Raw genomic sequence first — 15,842 nt, 5'->3', positions numbered from 1 at the left:
TGAACGTATTGTGATTTTTCAGGGTGATGATGGAATTCCCGGGCCAGCAGGACCAAAAGGAATCAGGGTAAGCAATAGTCAATGTATGGTAAATGCTTTGTTGATGTCAACAGATAAAAACAAGTGAAATGATAGGAGACAACAATGATAAACTAGTTATTGTTGTACACACATATAAATATATTAAATACAACATGCTGAGTCTATTTAGTGTTGCTTTTATGTGTACTAATGTTTACTATTTCAAGGCTGACCAGTTGTTACTGGATAATCAATTAGAAAGCTCTTCCCTGGGGATCATTAAGTCACCCTCTCTCAAGAGTAATTAATTATCTATAGTTCTTTCTTTGTCTAAGAGTGGGAACCTGTAAAATTTTCCCTTTTCATGTTAGCGCATTTTTTTTTGAGTCACAATTGAAGGGTAATATCCTTTCTTGTGGGAAAGTCAAGGAAGCAGGGGTTTGAAGCAACTGATCACATCACTTTCACAATGGAAAACCAAAATCAACCAACATACTTGTGTTCAGTTTACTTTATCATATCTAGTCCAGGATCCCCTTCCCAGTGAACGATCCTGAGCACAATTAAAATGGATCTTCGCATACCAATTAATGTAACAAGGATAATCTTCACAGGCATGTCCAGAGGGCTGTTCCTCTGGTAATTATAGATTCTGTCAGGTTGACAACTAAAATAAAACATCACAACTTTACTCCTTCTAAGCTTGACACCTAAACCCATCACTTTCAAGCCATAACTTTCCATGCCTTGTTCTCATAGACCCATGAGAATGATATAATGTAAAATGCATTCAATCCAACATCTAAAGTCCCCATAGTCCTCAGTGTCTTAACTGTGAGCTTCTGAAAAATAAAAAACAAGGTATATACTTCCAACATAATATTGGCACAGAGTAAATACCCCTATTCTAAATTAGAAGAACTCAGACACAGCCACAAATAATCACTTCAACATAAAACAAAATCAAACAGAACAAACATCAAATCCTGCAGCTTCAAGTCCAGCCTCTGGGATTTGTAATCTCATTAGCTGGAGTCCAAACCACTTGATCAGCCTCATGCATTCCGTTCTGCCACCTGAAGCACACATCGAGTCTTTCTAGGCTGGCTTATTCTATGCCCACAGCTTTCCTTGGCAGCTGTCCCTTATTCCTGGTATCTCTGCTATCCTGTTGTCTTAGCTGTAACTTACAGTTTACTTTTACAAGTTCACACACTGGCCTCTTAGGGCTTCTTTGCAGGAACTTCAACCACACTACAAATCCTCTGGCCTTACATTCTTTTTCAAACTTTCATGTCTCTTAAATCAGCTACACTGCCAAGTCCTACTGCTAGCTCTTGATGGACCTCTGATGACTGGAGTTTTGCCTTCAGGACACCTTTTCTTTTGTCCCGATACAATGTATGTTTGTTTTCAGTAGTTCTGACCTCTCACAATTATAGCTATGTTACCAGTACAAAACTGAATTCTCTCCTGCACTGAAATGTCCTATGCCAAACAAGTTAACCCATTATCTTTAAATTTACCTTCAATCGAGTTTTAATAAGCAGAATAAAGCCAGATCATTGGCCGAAATGTCACATGAATGACCTCTAGCCCAGTTGCTAATAGAGTCCTTGTTTTCTGTGACATCTCAGTGACCAGTCTCCAATTTATACATTCCCCCTGCCCCCAGTGTTCTTGTCTTCCAAGTTCCCAGCAGAAAAGCCTTTAACTATAGCATTCAGGGACTTTCTAACTCAATATTTTAACTCTTCCGCATTCCTCCTGAAAACCAGTTCTAAAGGCCTGAGAACTGCATGGTCAGTTTTATCACAACAATGGTTCCAATTCTAGTTACCAATGTCTGTCTCAATTCTTTTACTGTTACTATGATAAAATTCCCTGATAAAGGCAACTTAAGGGAGAAAGGGTTTATTCTGACTTACAGTTCATGAATTCAAGCTGTCCATCGTGGTGGACAATAAGAGTTTTTAACAGTTGGTCACATCACTTTCACAATCAGCTGCAGAACATGGTGAATACATCCATACTAGTGTACAGCTTACTTTCTCCATTGTATCCAGTTCAGGACCCCCTGCTTAAGGTAAGTGCTAACAATTACGATGTCTTCCCACATCAATTGATGTAATCAAGATAATCCCCCACAGACATGTCATCTCCCAGGTGGTTCTAGAGTCTGCCAAGTTGACAGCTAATGCCAACTACTCTTCCGAGCTGGTATGCATATAGTTGATTTTAGAATTATACAATCCTGAGGCCTGGCGTGGTGGTACACACCTTTAATTCCAGCACTTGGGAGGCAGAAGCAGGCAGATATATGAGCTAAAGGCCAGCCTGGTCTATAGAATGAGTTCAAGGAAAGGCAGAGCTATGCAGAGAAACCGTCTCAAAACCCCCAAAGACAATAATAAGAAAAATTAGAGGATAATGGTTTGTTACCAATAGTGGTGATTTTTTTCCAAACACAAGATCTATTTTCTCTGACCTTCAGTTTCTTCACTGCTAAAGGTAAAGAGTATATCTTCAAGGTCTCTTTTAGCTCCAAACTTCTATTTATAGCATAATATCTCTTACTTTGACTATTAGGTGTGTGGATGGTTACATAGCCTGCTCATGTATGAATTATTATTACACCCCCAAATATTGTATTTCTTTGATAGTCAAACATTTAGATAAATAAATCTTGCGCAAAATTTCAAAAATATTCCATTGGCTATATAATTTCTTAGTACCATGTGGTATCCCAGATTGGCACATCGTATATGTAATATTAGCAGTTGGAATGCTGAGAACAAGAAGATTGTTTTGAGTTCCAGGCCAGCATTTTGTACAGAATTGGGAATTTGTCTCCAAAAAATTCAAAACCCAAAATTAAAAAATCCATGTAAATTTCTTACGTGGTATTTAAGATTGCTGTGGATATAGTATGGAAAAAATTAAGTTGAAACCTTTAGTTTATTTTGTTAGGTATAACTGGTTTTCATAGTAAATATATAGGCACATCTATACAGTTCTTACTGTATCTCTCAATAGCCATTTATAGCTACCACATGGTACATACTACGTACTGTGGAAACTAAAAAGAATTGGTCATTCTACTAATGACTGCTTCTAGATATCTGGGAGGTATTCAGTTAGACCCTGTTTCTGTTTCTGAAGTACAACTTTAGAAGTGCTTGATATTGGTAGCCTGTATCTTTGGGTCTCAGCTTACAGACTACTTTTATCTTGGTGTTCTTTATTTCTTTTGTTTTCAAGACAAGGTTTCCTCTGTGTAACGGCCCTGGCTGTCCTGGAACTTGATTTATAGACCAGGGTGGTCTCAAACTCACAGATATCCACCTGCCTCTGCTTCCCAAGTGGTGGGATTAAAGGCGTGTGCCACCACCACCTGGCGTTGTAATTTAAAAAGAAAAAAAAAAAACAGTGTGCAAGAGAAAGACACCATGCAACAGAGTTCACTTGGAGGTGTTTTTATTAGAGGAAAGGGAAGATAAAAGGGGGGAGAAGAGAGGGGAGACCGGCCTCTGGGGACAGGAGTGTCAGAAAAGAAAAGGGGGGGGATTGATTTTGTGTGTAGGAGAATATGTGTGTAGAGGGAAAGAGAAAGAAAGAAAGAGATGGGCGTTGGGCAGTGCCCTTTTAAAAGGGAACTTAGTGACCATGCACAGGAGGTGCTCTTAGTGGCTACAACTGAGGACATACTCCCCAGGGTCAGGTCAGTCCAGGCGTCTGAATACTAACACCCGACTCAAATTACTCTTGATATGCAGTTTAAAAGTGAAAAAAAATAAGTTTAGACGAATGCAAAGAGCACACAATAGATTAAACTTCTTTATGCTTATTTTTATCTTCAAAACAACTGAACATTCTGAACATTTTGTCATTTCGTCTCTAAACAAGCACTATTTATGCAAATATTTTAAACCAAATCCCTCACATCTTTCATTTTGCACTGAAAACTTGAGTGTGCCTCGGTAACGATTAACCCCTCTATTCTTGCTTTATGGTACAACTTGTAGATTATTTTTAAGTCAGTCCCAATTTCCTCAGGCCACCATTTTAGCTGGAATGTTAATAAATGAATGAACTGTTCGAACAACTACTTGAAGTAGTATTCAAGGAAGGATTTTTTTTGAGGGTTTTTTCATTAAAAATACATTTCATTTAATGTTTCAGTTAATTGTAGTTTTTACTTTTTTGAGATAAGGTCTTACTTGGTAGACTTGGCTGGACTTAATTAAACTCGCAGACAGTGCTGAGGAACACTGCATATTATTCTTTTGAACCTCATTTTGTCCCATCCTTGACCTGGTAGGAGTCTTTTCAAGTTTGATTCCTGCCCACTGTGCTTTTTACCAAAATCACTGGTCACTGTGACTTTATTGCTTTCCGGCATACAATCTTTTCCCCAAACCTGGCTGTAATAGTGCTGCGGTCACAAACCTTAAATACCATATTGTGTTTCCTAATTTGTAGTGTGCCCCTGGGACAGAGACATAGAAGTGAGTTGTTAGGTTAAAGGTTATGTGTGTGTCAATTTTGATAACTCTTCCCAAATATTCTGCTATAACATTTGAGTCTATGTTCACTGCCCTGATGAGAGTACTGTTTTCCCTATATCCTCGCCAACAGAAACAGTTGTCAAGTTGTATTGTACCGGTCCTGAAAGGGAAATTTAATTAAAGATGTTTGAGGTTAGTTACATTAATGTCCTCAGCGGAAGGTCCATTTGTTACCCTCTCATCTCCTAGTAAATTCATTACTTACAGATCTGAAGGAATTTTGTGTTAAGACAGACATTTCCTCCACGGCTTTGCTTGCAGCTAGTAAGTGTAATGAAGCAAATGTGCCTACAAACAGGAGCCTCCAGTTTTCTGTAAAAGGGATTTTCAAAACATCTCAAGGAAAGCACTCTTTTGTAGTTATTAAAACAACAGTGGTTGGTAATAGCCTCGTCACTACCTCAAGGGATTTATTTATTGTTATAGGGTCCTCCTGGACTTCCAGGATTTCCGGGGACACCAGGTCTTCCGGTAAGTATGATTTTGATTCTTTTAAGATCTTCTGAAAGATAGTTAAGGAATGCTATAAGTGTGTTGTATGCCTTTTTAAAGGGAATGCCAGGCCACGATGGAGCTCCAGGACCTCAAGGTATCCCTGGATGCAATGGAACAAAGGTGAGGTTTATTGAGCTTAATTGTGGACAGTATGTGGATCATACTAGATTTAATAATCTGAAAAGAGATAAAGTGACTTTGTGTCTAAGTCAGCCTTTTCAGTATATTAGATATCAATAATTTATTTCAGCCTGTCTAACTAGTGGCAATAGTGCATTGGATTAGGTTACTTAAAAAACCTTCATGTAAAGTAATATGGATATTAAAAGTGAATTAGGATATATGTGTTTCACATACAATAGAAGTTGCTATGAATAATACTTGGTAATATCTTTTTTAATTTTGCCTTACTAATTGATGCTATCCATATTTTGAATTCTTCATGTTTTGAGTTTAAAATTTTTATGGTATGTTATTTATATAGTGGAGGAAGGGGCTCATGTATGCCATGGAACACACCTGGAGGTAGAGGACAACTTATAGGGGTTGATTATTTTTTTCCACCATGTGGGATGTGGGTATCAAATTTAAATTGTCTGGGTCTTAGCAGAAGGTACCGTTACCTACTGAACCATCTCACTGACTCATGCTTTATTTTTCTTAACTTCCTTAGCTGTCACGGTGAAAACTACAAGTTTTTCATCAGCAAAAATGATTCACTTAACTGCAAAAAAATTTGTTAGATAATGACACTTTTCTTGTTTTGAGTCAAAAATTTGACATTAATATACAGCAATAGAGAGATGAAAATTTGCTCTTCTTGTAAAACGATATATTGTAGCCTCTTTCTTATTTTCTTGTCTTGTATTTTCTTTTACATAAATGCACGATTTATTTTAAAGTATATTCTGTTTTCTGTATAATATTCTATAAAACTACATCTACCCTATATATTTTTAATTAAGACATATGTCGTATTTTTACATTAGGGCATATACTTTAACTTTTTACATTACAATGAACATGTTTTCTGAGAACTTTTAAAACATACACAAAACCAACACAATAATTTTCAACCCTCGTATATCCCGGGTCTCTTTAATGATTGCCAATAGTAATATTTTTTTTCTTGACACAGAATCTCACTAGCCTTGGCTAGCCTCAAACTTACAGAAATCCACCTGTCTCTGCCTTCCAAGATCTGGAACTAAATATGCACCATGCGTGCCCTAACAACTATAATTTTTAATGTATAGATTTATTTGTAAAATTTATTTATTTAATTGTAAAATTATGGATTTGTAATATACATAATTAAGAGATTTATTTGTGTTCTTCATTCTAGCTCAGGCAGTCTTTGATGATAGGACCATTATTGGTTATGACAATAACCAAATTACATGAGGAAGCCCCTGTTCTGGTGACACAACTATGTTTTTGTTTCTTTATTTTTTTAACTGTGGGTGTTTGTGGGGAGGTAGGGGTGTATGTGTTGCCAGCATGCCTTATGCAACAAGAAAGCCAGTACTCAAAGCTTTAAAGAGGGAAGCCAAATGCATGTGCAGGTATATATTGTATGATTAAAGAGATCTTTTTTTCCTTTTCACAAAATAGTCCTTTCAAACATCTAACAATTAATTTATGTTTTAGGCCAAGCATCATTTATGTAATAAGTTTTATATAAATTAAATAATTGTATTGTGCATACTGCCAGATTAGAATTTTCTTACGTTTCTCACTAGGTATGTAAAATATGAATCCTAATGCTGCATCCACAATGTATGGGTTCATTTTCCTTAATGTCTTCTGAACTTGATATGTATGCTCATTTCTTTCTCTTTGGGCCTTTTTTTTTCATGTGTAAAAGGTAATACAGAGAAAGTCATTGAACAATAACTCAAAAGTACAAAGGTGTAGTAATTTTCCCATTTTAAACCTTCTGGCAGGTTTGTTCCCAGAATTGCTATAGCATACATGGGTATTTGGAAAGAATTTGCATTGGTGTTCTTCTCCCTCTATTTTAACTCCTTTCTAAACCAAATGTCTATATTGCTACTTTACAACAGTAAATGAGAGAAATTGGGTATCTAAAACTGTAATGGCTTGCAATTGCTAGAAATGTTGTTACTGTCTTCTTGGTGATATTAATAGCCTTCTTCTTTGCCATCTTTTCCTTTTTACAAAAAATAATTTGAAACAGTTTACAATAAAGGAAAAATGAAATGGTAAATTTGGAATAAGAAGGTATAAAACAACACATGGTCAGGAAATTGGAGCAAATGATTAACTATTAAATGTGACAATAATCAGAAATCTGCGGTGTGATGGTGTCAAAATAGAGTTTTGAAAAACAAATGACTATGGTAGAGTTTTCCCTTTAGTTTCTGTTGGGGAAGATGAGTGGGGCTAAAAGTATCTTGGTAGGCTGAATTGCTATGGACAGTTGATTCTGAAATAATTGGAAAGTTGATGCTAATGAATTTTTGGTAATCTGGTATGTTTCGAATGGCATTTGAAGAGAGTCATTGTTTATACAGTTATTTACTGTTTCATTTTTCTCTATACTCTTTCTTTTTAACTCCTTCTAGGGAGAGCGTGGATTTCCAGGCAGTCCTGGGTTTCCTGGCTTACAAGGTCCTCCAGTAAGTTCTAAAATTCAGAATTAAAATGAACTCAAGATATAACAGAAAAGGTGTGAATACAAAGTTTGTTATTATGGAACATCACATATTTAAAGTAGCAAACTAGAGTATTTTTTAAAAAAGAAGTGACTAAAAAGGCTTCCTGTTGAATAAAACCATGGATTCTATGCTAGGTGATATAAATGTTGCCTATAAGAATCCTATAATATAAAATATTATGAAGTTGCTCCTTGGAAGTTTATTCAGCTTATTTTCCTTTTGTACAGCATGTATTCTTTTGTTTACCCCTGCCCAATTTATATAAAATTCCCTTCTTTCTTTTTAATAATAGGGACCTCCTGGGATCCCAGGTATGAAGGTAAGTATTCATGCTAATAAGATAAACAGTTTAAATAAAATATGTAGAAAGTCTACAGTCTCTGCCTCCAAATGAGTATATATAAAAGTTATGCAGCTATACATGGAGAAACTCTCTTTAATTAGTATACTATGTAATATTCTATACTGACATTCTTGAAAATGTGTGTGTTGTGCTCAAATCTTCCTTTTCTGACACATTTAGACTTTATTGTATTGTACTTTGATAGGATTGACTGTTGGTTCTCTCTAGAAGTGTGTATATTCTTTATCTCTAGCTTCTGTAACGCTCTCATAGTTTTTTCTTTCTTTTTCTGCACCTGATAGTTGAGTATTCTTCAGTACAAGCTCATTGTATTCTATCCAGAAGTCATCAAGAAACTGGCCTGACTCTTCCTTCCCATCTATGACTCATGACATTAATAATGTACGCAGTATTTATTGATGATGTAGTTATAGTAAGTCATACCATGTTGGGCCGCTATATGTCACAAGTCGCCCATGTTGAGCTGCCATATGTCAGGACCCACCATTTTGGGCTGACTTCTGCTGAGCTACTTGGCTGCAGTGGGACTGTACATTCCAGGGTAGGGGTGTGAGGATTAGAAACATTAGGTAGGAGAAACAGAGACTCACAGAGACAGTATAGAATCAGGAGGGCAACTCAGCAAATACTGAATGCTGAATTCCTCTTCTGATTACTGAGTTCGTGTGTTTAATTTTCCATATGTAGTGGGCGTGGTCGATCAATAATTAAAAATCAGCCAGACTAGCTTAATACAAAAGATACAGCTTTAATAAACAGAAGGGAAACTTACACCAGAGTCCCAATGGTCCGTCCGAGAACACAGGGGCCAAGAGAGGGTGGGGAAGCGCACCTGCCAGGTTTATAGGTAAATTTTTGCCTTAGGGCAACACACCCCACGGACAGAATGTGATTGGCTGAACTCCCCTATCATCCATACACTTTTATACCCCAATACAAAAAGGGGGGTAGAAGGTGAAAGACTGATTTAACATGATACAAAGGACAACTTCCTTCAATACTTTGAACCATCAAACCATTAATTCCTGAGAAAAGCATTCTGTTGTTTAGGCAGTGAACCCACACTAGACCAAGTATCCTGAAGGCAGCCACGCCCTAGGTCAAACTTCCTATTCAAAAGAAGGAGCAGAAGTATGCTTGAATTCTCTGACCTTTGGTCAGAATGGAGTGGTTCAACCTCCTTAGGCCATCTTAATGTCCAAAACACCAAGTAACCACACCCTAGGTTAGGGTGTGTAGCCACAGTTGCTGTCAACAACTTTGAGCAAGTTCGAACTCTCTGACCTTTACACAAGGTGGAATAGGCTCACATTTTTGGGCCTCCGTGTATATTTACTGACTGTCTACATTTATAATATCAAATTAGTTTTTGGGGTTTTTTTAGTTCAGGATGTATGTGTTCAAGAATGTCCTTAACATCTCTGCTCAAATATCTCCCAGATGTTCAGAATAACATGTCAGATGTTAACCCTCAAATAACCCTGCCCAATCCATTAAATCCCCATATATATAAATTTTGTATCAGTACATTGCATGACTTTTAAGTTGTGTTATTATTAATTCTTGAAAATATATACATTCAACATGTTTTGTTTATATTTAGCCTCTACTCTTCCAGGTCCACCTCCACCTTCCCATACTCCATGTCCTCCCTTTTCCCCCATAGTTCATTGAGTTCAATTTGTGCTGTCTATATTCTCATGGCTGTAGGTCCATCTACGAAGCATGATCACCCTGCCAGGAGCCATACCCTTAAAGATAATTGATTCTCCTTCCTCCAGCTTCCATCTGCTATCAATAACTTCTCAGATGGGAGAGGGGTTTCATGAGACCCACCTTCTTCCATGCTGCAATGTTGACTGGCTTAATCTTGTGCTGGTCTTGTACAGGCAACCAGAGACACCATGAATTGCATTATGTCCAGAAGATACTGTTTTGTCTTTGACTTCTAATACTTGTAATTTTTCTGACTCTGTTTCATGAAGTTCTCTAAATCTTAGGAGGAGGAATGTGATACACATTTCCCCATTTCATTAATGTTTATTTTCTGTACTTTGATCAGTTGTGAGTTTCTACATTAACCATTCTCCAGAACACAAAGAAATCTCTCTCCTGAGATCTAAGGGTTGAATTGATGAGATCTAATGGGTAGAGACAAATGAATTTAGTGGGTAGTGTGATACTCTGTCCTTTTAACAAGATTTTAGTACTGGGTCTACTCACTGATGCCTATGAGCTTCCCAGCAATGGACTCTTGGCCAGATTTACACTACCAGGCATGAGTTTCCTATTGTATGTGGAGTGAGCCTTAAAACTATTTAGAGATCAGCCAGATACTCCTTAACAGTAATGCCACTATCTTGTCATGCTGGGTATTGTTGTAGCAATGGCCTTATCTTAAGTCACCTGGTTCACTAGTACCACTGGCTTGAAATTACCTCATTTGAGAACTTAAAATTATTATTATTTTTTATACCAGACATCATGAATGCTAAATAAACACTCTGCCACTGAGTCAGTAGAGAATTTAGCTACTTGTGACAAATGGCACTTATCCTTCAGGCTGAGACCTACTCATTATTTTCACATGTTACTCTTCTTTTACTACCTAGTTAACTCTCTATATTACATATTAATCACTATGCCATTTTGTTTTACTTTAGAGACTGTGACGGAACTGCTATCTTGTTATACTTGCTGTGGTTTGTTTTTCCCCCCATTATGTTGTTAGCCAAACAAAAAAAGAGGCGCTATTTCCTTTATCACTAAGTGCCCAGAGCCTAACACAATTCTGCACAAATATTTTATATCTAATACGTATTTTTAATTGATGAATAGCTAAACATATCACAATCTTGTAATAAATTCTCTGTACTTCAGTATACTAAGGCCACTTTTTAATTTACTTTTCAAAGGTAAATTTGTTCATGAAATTATTGGTGTGCTTAATCTTTCACTGTATTTATATGCTAAAATGAACTCTCAGGTTTCTATTTATGATCTTGCTGATTTTCATGTATAATAACGATTATAACTCACATTGTTGGTTTCTTTTAGGGGGAACCAGGTAGTATAATCATGTCATCACTGCCAGGACCAAAGGGTAATCAAGGATACCCAGGTCCTCCTGGAATACAAGTAAGCATATAGGGATTTTCTTCCTTGCTGCATGATTAAATCAGAGGATTGTGCAAGTCCTACAGTACTCCCTGTTTTAGTTATACAAATTAACATTTGAAGTTTACAAGGCATCAATGTATTAAAAAAAAACAACGTGAGACAGAGAGGTTTTAACAAGCCATATTTGCATTTGTTTATCTTTATATCCATGGTCCATGGATATTAGTGTATGTGCCAGTAGAGTTTTGCATCAAAAATCACTTCCTACATTCTTCTTATGCTATAGACAGCAGTAGAATTCCCTTTAAATGTGCTTTTCAACAAACAAAAATCGTTGATCTCTTAAGATATAAAAAAATGTCATTTGTATTAGTATCACTTATGCATAATCATACTTTGAAGGCTGGAGGAATGCAATTTATGTATGGTAAATATCAGGTCTAATCTTACAAAAAGATTGTTAGTTTATAGATAATATACAGAAAACCAACAGTGTCTTTTCAGTATATATAGACAAGGAAGTGATTTCTAGTTTAGGAGAATCAATCCCTTTACCAAAAATACAAATCAGGAAATTTTGCTATTTGATCACCAAAGTACAATGTTGGGGTTATTTTCATTTGTTTTTCTCTTTTCATTCTTTACCTGACATTACCAGTCACACTCTCTTGAGTTTACTCAGTCTTGCTCTTGATAGCTCATGGAATTTATTATGAATATGTAAGATAGAAATATAACAGTACATGCAGAATATATGCTGATACAATGCAAAATGAACATATTTGAAGACTCCCAAACCCTACAGAATGTTTAAGAACTAAAGCATCATGAATAATTTTGAATCAATATGATTTTACTTGACAGCCACATCCTTTTGTAATCTCTCAATATATAGCTAGTGGCCTGATTAAATTGTTGATTCTAAAGTAGCTTTATTCCCTAAAATATATTAGGTTTCCTTTACTACATGTGATAGTCACGTAATTTTCAATAATGCTTCTTGACTTGTTAAGATTCATCATTTGTTTTGTTTGGTTGTAGTTTATTTTATAGTTTTTCATTATGTATTTATCATATGTTTTTATCTATCATTATAGAACACAATCTTTCTGAAAGCTGTATTCAATCTCTTTTATTGAGTTACCATATAAGATACTTAACCCTTCTGTTTGTATAATTTTAAGTTCTGATATTATTGCAGGGAATAGATTATGAAAATAACTTAAGTCAGACACATTTTTTTATAAGATAAATAGTTAAATTTAGGGGATTTTCTTTTTCATCATTTTGTCTACTCCCTTTATAACAGGGTCCACCTGGTCCCAAGGGTATATCAGGGCCAAGTGGTCCTCCAGGACGACCAGGTTTAATGGTAAGTTTCTATAATTATATTTTTCCTCCTTTGCTTTCTGATGCACAAATATGATTACTAATTGTATTACTTGAAAGTTAACTTAATTTTAATATTCATGGCTTCAATTTTGTTATTTAATGGTGACTGTTGTGGTGAAGAGTGAATCCCAAGAAGCAAAGCCCCAGTAATTTTATACAGGGAAAAAAATGACACACATTGTCCCACCCAATTCTGCGAGCTCCTGTTCCCCAATACAGGTGCGCACCTCCCGTATCGAACTGCGAGCTTGGAACAATGTCCTAGGAGTTAAAAACAAACACACATAGAGAGACCTGGATCATTTGCCCAAAAGGTAAATGTCAACTTTATTCAGCGAAATTTCAGGTTCAAATACTTAGGGGCCAAAGGATGAGAATCCCCTCCCATCTGGGAGTGAGATCAAGGTGTTGGGCGCCTGCCGCCGGATGGCAGAATCTGCCGGGTAAGACGTGGCAGGTGCCGCTGTGAGAATCCTTCTTTGCGGGTTGAATTACCATGCCAATAGAGGATAAGGCTCTCTATGCTAATTCCCCTAGCGGGTGGAGCGAGCAGAGGAGATGGCAGGAAGCTAGACTGGTTGGGTAAACAGTCCTGCATAGCACCTCGAGGAGCTGGGAAAGGCCTGGGATCCAACAACACATTAAAAAAAAAAGCATGTGAAATGGGAGCTGGACATATAGATCAATGGGAGAATGCTTGTTTAGCATCTATGAGGCCCTGCTCTTTCCCGCACAGAAAAAAGTAAAGATAATAAATCCTATTGTAATGCTTAGATTTCATTCTGGTCGTGATTGGACTTAGATCTTTGCTGCCATCCTCATTTTAAAAAGCAAACAAAATTGTATTCCTGTCAAAGTAATTTTTCACATGTCATTTTGTGTCCCATACACCATGTATTTAAGTGACAATTTTCATTATATCTGCACTTTTGTTTGTGACAATTGGTTCTTACACTTAAGTAGGAGAAATAATGTATGCTAAATTCCAGAAGAATCTACTGGAACTCCTTAGAAAAGGCTTAAATATGCCCCCTTTCACTTTTATTTAATTATTAACATCCTGCAAAGTAGGGGACTCTGAGCCATGGCACCTCTTCACAGTATTGGTGTCATCTGAGTCTGGTATCAAACCCTGAATTTCTTTAACCCTTGCAAGCTACTTAACCGACTCACTCCACACTTCTGTATATTCATCCAAAAGACCCTTATTCAATAATAGAGAAAGCAAAGTGTCACTAAGATACTATGCATAAATGCAGAGAATGCTTATATTAAAAGTGTCATACATAGGCAAAAAAATGCCTCATTAACTTTTCCTTTGAAAATGTTGTCTTTATTCTTGAGAATTTCATACATGAAATATGATCATGTTCATTCCCCATATCACCCCTTTAACTCTCCCTCTATCTCTGTCAACATTTCCCTCCCAACCTCACGTTTTTAAAAAGGAACCCTTTACGTCCAGTTCTTGCAGCCCATAAGTTCATGGATGTGAAGCCATCCACTGGAGCATGGGGATTCTATCAGTGGCCACATCCTTCAGAAATGATGATTGCCCCCTTCTCTCGCAACTTTCAACCCATGATAGCCCCTCAGCGCGAGGTGGGGCCTGGAGGTCTTCTACCCTATCTATACTAAGATTTTTGCTGGCATAAAGTTGTGAAGATCTTGGGTAGGTAAGCCTGGTTTCTGTGAGTTCAAGAGCACAATGGTCAAGTCATGTCTAGAAGGCAACACTCACAGCCCTCCTTCTCATCTTCCAGATAGCGGCCTTGCTATCTTCTCTTCTTCAGTGTTCCCTGAGCCTTAGGAAGGGCTCTTGATACAGATGTCCAGCTTAGGGCTGAGCACTCAGTTGCTCGCTTTTTCTATTTCAAACATTTTCTTTATCGTTTCAGTCTCATTCAGTCTGATTATTTCCAACATCAAATGACAATTTGTATAGTTAAACTAAAAATAAAGTTTTTATCTTTAGATCTAGATCTTACACGTTGATGAAATTCAAGTCATTGATTGTTGCCCAGGTTGTTAGGTGTTTCAGAATCCCGATGCAAAGTCTTTCTTCTTGCCTACCTTGAACCTCAATGTGTCATTCAAAGACACACCCCCACCTTCTACTAAGGTTTCTGGGCTGACTATAAGCTCAGTTGATGTGTCTGTTGTCTGCAAAGATTCTGAGTTTGCACTGTCTGCCTGCTTGTGTGATCCCAGTGGGAGGAGAATTGATGAGAAATGTTAATGAAATCTTCCCTTTTCTGGTCCTAACCTGGATTTTTCAAAATACAACTTAGCAAGTAACCTTTTCATTCTCCATGATAAACGACATCATAAAAATGCTCGGTGAAACATACAGAGAAAAAGGAAAATGCATGATGGTCTTTCAGCGATAAACTACAGCAAATAAAGTAATCTGTGTGTAGTAGTTAGTACTTAGTCTCTTAGTCTCCGGATTTGGACTAGTTATCTATGTCTCTCATTGACTACTCTCTAATACAAAAAAGGAGGTTTTCTAATCAAAGTTAAAGACAACCCTGATCTATAGGTATAAAAATAAATATCTACAAGGCATGTAGATAGCATGACCAATTAGGGAAATACCAATAGCAGGTTCTACCATTGGGCCTAAGCCCTCCCCAGCCACAGCCTTTTGTCCAGGGTTACAGTATGAGGTATGGCATTCTTTCCTGCAGAACAGACCTCAAGTCCAGTCAGAAAATGGTTAGTTATCCAATAACAATCATGCCACTGTTACCCATCGATGTGTTTTCTTTCCCAGCACTCTACATAGAACCTTCTGTCACTATGAAATCTGTTCAGCAGGGAGAAAGTTTCCTGGTGTGTTTGAGATTGGTTTCTCTGTTTAACCGCAGCCGAAGTGTAAGGTGTCCTCAGTAATTGGGTCTTACTATATGGTTATGGAGGGTGACCAAGAAATGTCTAAATTATCATGCCTTGAGGCATTTTCAGAAACACAGATACAGTTGCATGCAACATAGCTGGATTAAAAAATGAGCACAGGTGTCATGGTCCACACCTTTAATCCAGCACTTGGGAGACAGAGACAGGCAGATCTTTGTGAGTTCCAGAGTGGCCTGGTCTATAGATAGAGTTCCAGGACAGAGAAATGCTTTCTCAAAGAAAAAAAGAAAGAAAGAAAAACAAAACAAAACAAAGAGGGTGTGCTTCCTAAAAATCAACTTC

The 15,842-nt window shown here is 37.0% G+C and overlaps 1 protein-coding gene across 2 annotated transcripts in view; it reads left to right on the top strand.

Annotated features, from left to right (window-relative positions):
* Col4a5 (collagen type IV alpha 5 chain) overlaps positions 1 to 15,842 on the top strand; it is a 193,164-nt gene that overhangs the window by 73,869 nt on the left and 103,453 nt on the right. For both annotated transcript variants that reach the window (XM_087903202.1, XM_048428518.3), the window contains exons 4-10: positions 23 to 67; positions 5,016 to 5,060; positions 5,142 to 5,204; positions 7,673 to 7,726; positions 8,058 to 8,084; positions 11,187 to 11,267; positions 12,559 to 12,621. In XM_087903202.1, the coding sequence (XP_087759328.1) occupies positions 23 to 67; positions 5,016 to 5,060; positions 5,142 to 5,204; positions 7,673 to 7,726; positions 8,058 to 8,084; positions 11,187 to 11,267; positions 12,559 to 12,621 (378 nt within the window). The remainder of the gene's footprint in view (positions 1 to 22; positions 68 to 5,015; positions 5,061 to 5,141; positions 5,205 to 7,672; positions 7,727 to 8,057; positions 8,085 to 11,186; positions 11,268 to 12,558; positions 12,622 to 15,842) is intronic.

The sequence above is a fragment of the Myodes glareolus genome, chromosome X (assembly GCF_982192425.1).
Source record: "Myodes glareolus chromosome X, mMyoGla1.1, whole genome shotgun sequence".
NCBI classification, from domain to species: domain Eukaryota; kingdom Metazoa; phylum Chordata; class Mammalia; order Rodentia; family Cricetidae; genus Myodes; species Myodes glareolus.
Note: the sequence above shows the minus strand (reverse complement) of the source record. Positions and strands in the feature narration are given on the sequence as shown.